Source organism: Zea mays, chromosome 10, assembly GCF_902167145.1.
Source record: "Zea mays cultivar B73 chromosome 10, Zm-B73-REFERENCE-NAM-5.0, whole genome shotgun sequence".
Lineage (NCBI taxonomy): Eukaryota > Viridiplantae > Streptophyta > Magnoliopsida > Poales > Poaceae > Zea > Zea mays.
The window spans coordinates 124,027,449-124,034,614 of record NC_050105.1 but is presented as its reverse complement, the minus strand read 5'-3'; the positions used below and the strand labels follow the sequence as shown (position 1 = coordinate 124,034,614).

The window sequence follows — 7,166 nt, the reverse complement described above, 5'->3', positions numbered from 1 at the left end:
TGAAAGGCCTCCTTTGGAATTGTAGAGGTATCAGGAAGAAAGGGGTTGCTCCTCTTATGAGACACATGATTAGTCAATTTAAATTCCAGTTTATTGGCCTTCAAGAAACTATGATTGGGGATTGTGATGATTTCATCACAAGGAAGCTGGATCCTTCAGGGGAATATTTGTGGCTCTGGTCTCCTGCTAAAGGAAAACCGGGAGGCATTCTTGTGGGCTCTAGGATTGATGATCTGGATGTGGGATCTTTTAATAAAGGAAAGCATATTCTTTAGGTGAATTACTAGGATAAAACCCTCCTTTGTAAATGGAATCTTATGGTGATCTATGGTCCTGCTCAGGAGAGGTACAAAGATATATATTTTGAAAGAGCTTGATGAATTCAGTGAGAACTGCAGGGAACCATACATTGTGGGAGGAGATTTTAATATCATCCGGTTCTCGTATGAAAAATAGAGATCACACCTTACACAAACATTCTGGTCTTTTTAATGACTTGATTTGTAAGCACAATTTGGTGGAAATCCACATGGTTGCTAGGGTATTTACTTGGTCTAATAATCACGAAATACCCACTTTGGTTAAGTTGGATAGGGCCCTGATGAGTAGAAGCTGGAAAAATATCTTTCCTCTTATAAAAATTAAGAAACATCCTAGAAATTTATCAGATCATAATCCACTTGTTGTTGACTCTGAAAATCTGGTTAAAAAACCCCAGCCCTCATTTGTTTTTGAGATTAGTTGGTTAAAGCATCCAGATTTTAAGCAAATTATTGGGAGAATTTGGAATAAGCCTTGTAGGGCTAAAAGCACTTTGGATAAGATCCAGCAAAAATTGAAGTTGTGTAAGCAATATCATAAAGGTTGGGATTGGAATCTTAAAGGTGTGAAAAAGAAAAGAAGGGATCAAATTACTTATGAGTTGAAAAAATTGGAAGAAAATGAAGAATCTGATCCACTGAATAATGAATAGATTGAGTATAGATGTTATCTTATGACAGAAAATTTGATGATGCTTGATGAGAAAGAGCCATTCTGGAAGCAAAGAGCTCATGACAATTGGCTTTTCCAGGGTGATGGAAATAATGATTATGATTATTTCCATCGTATTGCGAATGGAAGAAAAAGGAAAAACAATATAATTTTTCTTGAAGAAGGAAATAAAAAAATCTTTGGGGATGAGAACATTTTGCTACATGCTACTAAGTACTATTTGGAACTGTTTGGTCTCGCTCCTGGAAATATGTTTCAAGTTGATAAGGAGGTTTGGGATGGACTTGGGCAGCTGAATGAGCTAGACAATAATGTGCTCTGTGATAATTTCTCTGAAAAGGAAATCAAAGAGGCACTCTTTCAGATGGAAAAAAATAAAGATGCTGGTCCTAACAGCATTCCTGCTGAGTTCTATCAAGTCTGTTGGGACATTGTTAAAGAAGATATTGTCAATCTCTTTCATGATTTTCATGTTGGACATTTGGATGTTAGTAGAATTAATTATGGCATCATCACTCTGCTTCCTAAGAGTAAAGAGGCTACCAAAATTCAGCAATACAGACACATTTGCCTTCTAAATTACATCTATAAGTTGATTACTAAGGTCTTAACCATAAGAATCGAACCTTATGCTCATAAATTGATTAGTGAGCATCATACTACTTTTATCAAATGCAGAAATATAATGACCGGTGTTATGATTCTCCATGAGATCATGCATGAGACTAAAAAAAGGAAAGAGACTGGTATTATTCTAAAGTTGGATTTTGAGAAGGCTTATGACAAAGTCAACTGGGATTTTTTATTCCTTTGCCTTCAAAATAGGGGTTTCAGTAACAAATGGTTGATGTGGATGCATATGGTGGTCGTGGTGGCATTGTTAGTGTGAGAATAAATAATCAAATTGGTAAATACATTAAAAGTTACAAAGGTGTGAGACAGGGAGACCCACTTTCGCCTATTCTTTTTAATTTTGTGGCTGATAGTCTTGCTAGAATGATGGACAAAGCCTGTGAACATGGTGTTTTGAATGGCTTGGGTAGACATTTGATCTCCAATGAGGTTATCTTATTGCAATATGCTGATGATACTATCATTTTTATGGAAAATGATCTTTCCAAAGCTAGAAATCTAAAAATGCTTCTGTACATTTATGAAATGATGGTAGGTTTGAAGATCAACTTTATGAAAAGTGAAATTTTTGTGATCATGGGGACGATGATATTAAAATGCAATATGCTAACCTCTTTGATTGTCAAATGGTTACTTTCCCAATGATGTTGGGGTTCCTCTTAGTCCTTTCCGCCTGCGAATTGCAGATTGGATAAGACTGGAAGATAAGTTTCATAAAAAGGCTTGATAGCTGGAAGGGGAGCTCTCTATCCATGGCTGGGAGGATTACTTTGATTAACGCTTGTTTATCCAATTCCCCAATTTATCATATGTCGATGTATCTTCTTCGTAGCACCACTATCAAAAAATTGGACATTAAAAGAAAAAATTCTTTGGCAAGGTGGGGAGATAGGAAAAAAATACCACCTTATTAAGTGGGATAGAGTCTGTGCTAACAGAAAAAGTTGGGCTTGGAATCAAGGATTTGAGAGTGATGAATATTTGTTTAATGTGCAAACGGCAGTGGAAGCTTGAATATGAAAAAAGAACTTTGCAAGAGATTATGAACAAGAAGTATATTCACAGAGACAACATTATGAATGTTGGCCCCAAGACTTTTGATTTTCATGTGTGGCATGACCTGTTGAAAATCATAATGTACTATGCCATTGGGAGACAGGTTATTACTCGATCGGGTGACAAAACTAGATTTTGGGAGGATCCTTGGATCGATGAGATTCCTCTGGCTATGTCTGAACCAGACCTGTATGACGTGTGTAATGATAAATATCTTCTCGTTCAGACTGTTAGGGAGAGGGATGGCCAACTTGACTTTAGAAGATGGTTGAGTGATGATAACAAAAGTAATTGGGATAAAATCATGGATAAATTTCAGGCTTTTGAGTTTCAAGAATTAGGAGACTGTGTCTCCTGGAAATGGGGTAAAACAAAAGAATTTTATGTGAAGACTTTATATGATAATCTTACTAGTATTACACATGGCCCGTACTTGAAACATATTTGGAAAGGGAAATTTCCTCCGAAAATCAAAATTTTCATGTGGTTACTTGAAAATAATGTGTTACTAACCAAAGAGAATATGGTGAAGAGGAATTGGAATGGAGATACCTCGTGCGATTTCTGCGATTATTTTGAATCGACTACTCATCTCTTTTTCACCTGTCATACTGCCAAATCTGTGTGGGAAGTTATTGCTAAATGTTTTAATTCAAAATTTGTTCCTAGGAACCTGAATCAGTGTTGGATTTGGCTTGAACATAACTTGAATGATGCAAAGGATATTGGCATTGTTTGTGCATACGGTTATATTTTTGTTATGCAAATAATAGAAATGGAGGGTCTCCGTCGAAAAAAAGAGAGGCTACCGTCTCAAAATCAAAGAGAAGTGAGAATCCCCGTGGTTCTTTTAATCCCTTCTCTCGTCGTCCGTTGTCAGTCCCGCTAAATCTACGGATTAAACGAATCGAGCTTTGCAAAAGTAAAATAAAGCTTAGCGGAAATCAGGCCACAATCACGTAATATTCCTAACAATAAACAAATACGTAACGGAAAAGGGAAAGCACACAACTCGTAAACACGGCATTCCGGGCGCGGTGGCGCCGCCGCCAACAGTACATCTCAATCACGACTGGCCCGCAGGTAGCGCCGAGGCCGCGCCCTTCTCGCTGGACTCGCAGTCATCCCTTCCCCGCCTTGTAGACCCATCCCACCCTTTCTGCACCGAGCCGTCGCCGCCTCGCGCCCAAGAGACCGTCCTGGCCAGGAACGACTACCATCGGCGCCCGCTGTGGCTGCTCCCGCCGTTGCCGACGCTTCCTGCTCCTGCTACACGCCGTCCACCTCGGGAGCTCCCCTCCTCGGACTCGGAGCACATGTCCGAGAGGTTGACGAGGCTAGTGGCGTGGCACAGGCGGCGAGACCAGAGCACCTGATCCCACACTTGCTCCGGCAGTCGCAACGTGAACCTCTCGTGGTCGCCCTCCTCCTTCGCGTTGCCGCCGGCCGCCGCCGCAAAGAGCGTGTGGCGGCCCGCCGCGCCCTGCGCAGCATCTCCAGCTCGATGGCCTCCTCCTTCCTATCGTCCTCCTTGTCGCTGTCCTCCTCCAACTCGTCGTCCAACACCGGTACCGCCACGGCCTCCGGCAGCCGCGAAGGCTAGCACGGCGCTAGCGCCACCGGCGGCACCAGCACCGGTACCTTGGCGCGGCAGAGCAGGCACGTGGCCCGCGACTGCAGCCAGGGGTCGATGCACTCGGGGTGGAACGCGTGGGACGGTGGGAGCAGTGCGGCAGTAGGCGGTGGTCATTGTCGTCCACTCGTCCTCGAACGCCGTGAGGCACACCGCGCACTCCAGCACCCCTTGCCGACCTTGTGCTCCACGACCTCCCTGTACGACACGATCGGGAACGTGGCGACAACCGCGGGTCCAGTCCACGCTTCCCCCTTCTTGACGTGCCCCCTGCTCGGCTGCCGGTCACGCGGGCCAAGCTATATCGCAGTAGATGGGCCAGGCTACATGGTAGGACGATTCCATACCTATCTGTTTTGTCTTAGAGTGGAAAGAAGAGCATCCGACGGACATTGATGTGCGTTGATGAGATCCGACAGACACACGTTGGCCGGTGACATGTTTTGGCTCCCGCATCTCCTGACGGGTGTCCACGTCACCCTGACCTCTCATCCAATCGTTCCTTCTTCCCTATATAAAAGGATGACTGTTCAGCATTCCACTCCACATGACAGCAGCGACGACGTTTGCGGTCCCTGGTTGAGCGCCTCTATCCCCCTTCATCTCGCTCCTTCGCAGAGGTACTAGCTATCATCATCTTCTATCTGATTTTTGTCGGCTACGGTTTTGGAAAGAAATGTTGCGCGTCGTCATCCATGGCGGAGCAAGTCAGCTGCTGAATGGCGGCGTCGAAGCCCCCATCGGCCGAATCACTGTCTGAGAAGCGAACGAAGCGCAGTCGCGAGAAGTGCTGATCCGTCTCAAACATTTGGGACTGTGATTTTCTTTTGTTTTCTACTACAACAATCCCATTTTTCTCTGTTTGTAGACACGTACGGAGTTAATAAACTAAAACATTTGTATTACTAGAATAATTCAGTGGTGAGGACAATGTCAATATAATAACGTAATTCTTTGTTTTATTCCTAACAATTGAGAGGAATGTTTTGATAGTAAATGGTTACTCTATTACTAGAATAATTCAGTAACAAATCAAGATCTTGTATCGTTCGGTAGAAAGCATCAATTGTGGCTGTAATCTAATACGGTTTTTACCACACTTTTGACTAGAAACACATAAATAGTTAGTTGGGTTACGATCCTGATTAATTTGCCTTTTGCCATCGCTAAGCATCTTTTCTCCGTCAGTATATATGGACACCATGATGGGGCGTCGTCTTCTAGTGAGCCTTGTACCACTACTCATGGCGGTCATGGGTATGTATGTATGTAATTCTTTTTCTTATTAGCTTTTTTGACTATGATTGATCGAGTTCCATTCGACGAATCGATCTTGCACTGCAGTGGCGGCGGCGTTCGACATCTCAAGAGGCCCACCGGCGTTCGGGGTCCGAAGAGGGGCTCCAAAGGAGTACTGCGACTGGCGCGGACCTTGGGGCGCTGCGCCCTTCCTGCTGGGGTCAGCTGCGGCCATCCACCTCGGCAACACCAACTCGTGCATCGCCGCCTACAACTTTCGCACATGGAGCCACGAGTACTACCAGCTCTGCATGCCCTCTTGGGTGGCCGTCACGGACAACGGTACGGTCCTCTCCGGCGAGGCTGCTATGAACCACGCCACCATCGGCCCTAGGACGGCCATCTCGGGCTTCACGCGCCTCCTCGACCAAAAGCTCACGGACGATGTGGGGAAGAGCGAGATGAAGCTTTCGCCGCCGTACAAGTTCTCCGAGAGGGCGGGACCGGTCGCCATGCAATTTAATCATCCAAGCCGGCGTGGCCAGGTCATAGAGTTCTCCCCCGTGGATCTCGCCGTTGTCCTCGTCTCTGAGCTGAAGCACAGGGCGGAGGCTCACCTAGGACGTGAGCTCTCGGCTGCTGTCATCGCCATGCCGCGTCACCTCAACTACAACGAAAGGCATGACATCGTCAATGTGGGACGGCACGACGCTGGCTTCCACCGGGGCGCCAAGGCCATCGACCGGTAGATCGTGGCGGCCGCGTCGTATCACCACCACACGGAGCAGGGTGACGGCAAGGCTATCCTTGTCTTGCGTGTTGGCGGCCGCACGTCCAACGCCACCATCTTCAAGTTCATCGATGGCGAGGCTCGCTACATCGCGGCGCAAGATGATATCTACTTGGGAGGCAAGTAGTCAAGCTCGATGACGGATCAATACCTTGTAGTGTACTACTACTATAGTACTTGCTTGCTGGCATGCCATCGCAGGTGACGACTTCACGGCGCGGATCGTCGACTACATGGCAGAGCTCATCAAGGAGAAGCACCAGTGGGACATCAGGCAGGACGCGGAGGCGCTGCGCAGGCTAAGGGTGGCCTACGAGCACGCCAAGAAGGCATTGAGCGACCAGGAAGAGACGATGGTGCAGATACATGTCGCCGGCATCGAGTCATCGGCGCCCCTCACACGGGCCAAGCTGGAGGAGCTCAACCAGGACCTGTTGGACAGGGTCATGGGACTTGTGGACGGGGCGGTGATGGGGACGGGGAGTGGGTGGCTGACCCAGCCCCGCGACGAGAGTCGCAAGGACATGGTCGACGAGATCGTCCTCGTCGGTGGCGGCACGAGGATGCCCAAGCTCCGTCAGCTCGTCGAGGACTACTTTCATGGCAGGCGGCCAAACAGCCGCAAGGGAGTGGAACCAGAGGACGCCATCGTCCGGGGCACCGCCATTCTTTCCTGTCCTAAGGCGGCGCACTACCTAGAGGAGTGCTTTGACTATCTTTACGGCAAGGATGGTAGGGGTCTTCCAAGTTTTATATTCAGAACGCCGGATTAATCCCAAAAATAACCAAGTCGTAATCTTGCATTCTCATTCCTTCTCTATG

The 7,166-nt window shown here is 46.6% G+C and overlaps 1 protein-coding gene and 1 pseudogene across 1 annotated transcript; one reads left to right on the top strand and one right to left on the bottom strand.

The window, feature by feature from the left end:
- Nucleotides 1–3,595: 3,595 nt before the first annotated feature.
- On the bottom strand, nucleotides 3,596–5,479 carry LOC109942913 (E3 ubiquitin-protein ligase ATL6-like; annotated as a pseudogene).
- Nucleotides 4,869–6,308, top strand: LOC100501445 (uncharacterized). Its single transcript, NM_001196157.1, has 2 exons — nucleotides 4,869–5,572; nucleotides 5,660–6,308. The coding sequence occupies exons 1-2, from the start codon at nucleotides 5,509–5,511 to the stop codon at nucleotides 6,301–6,303; spliced, it is 708 nt and encodes a 235-aa protein (NP_001183086.1). The 5' UTR covers nucleotides 4,869–5,508; the 3' UTR covers nucleotides 6,304–6,308.
- Nucleotides 6,309–7,166: the final 858 nt, after the last annotated feature.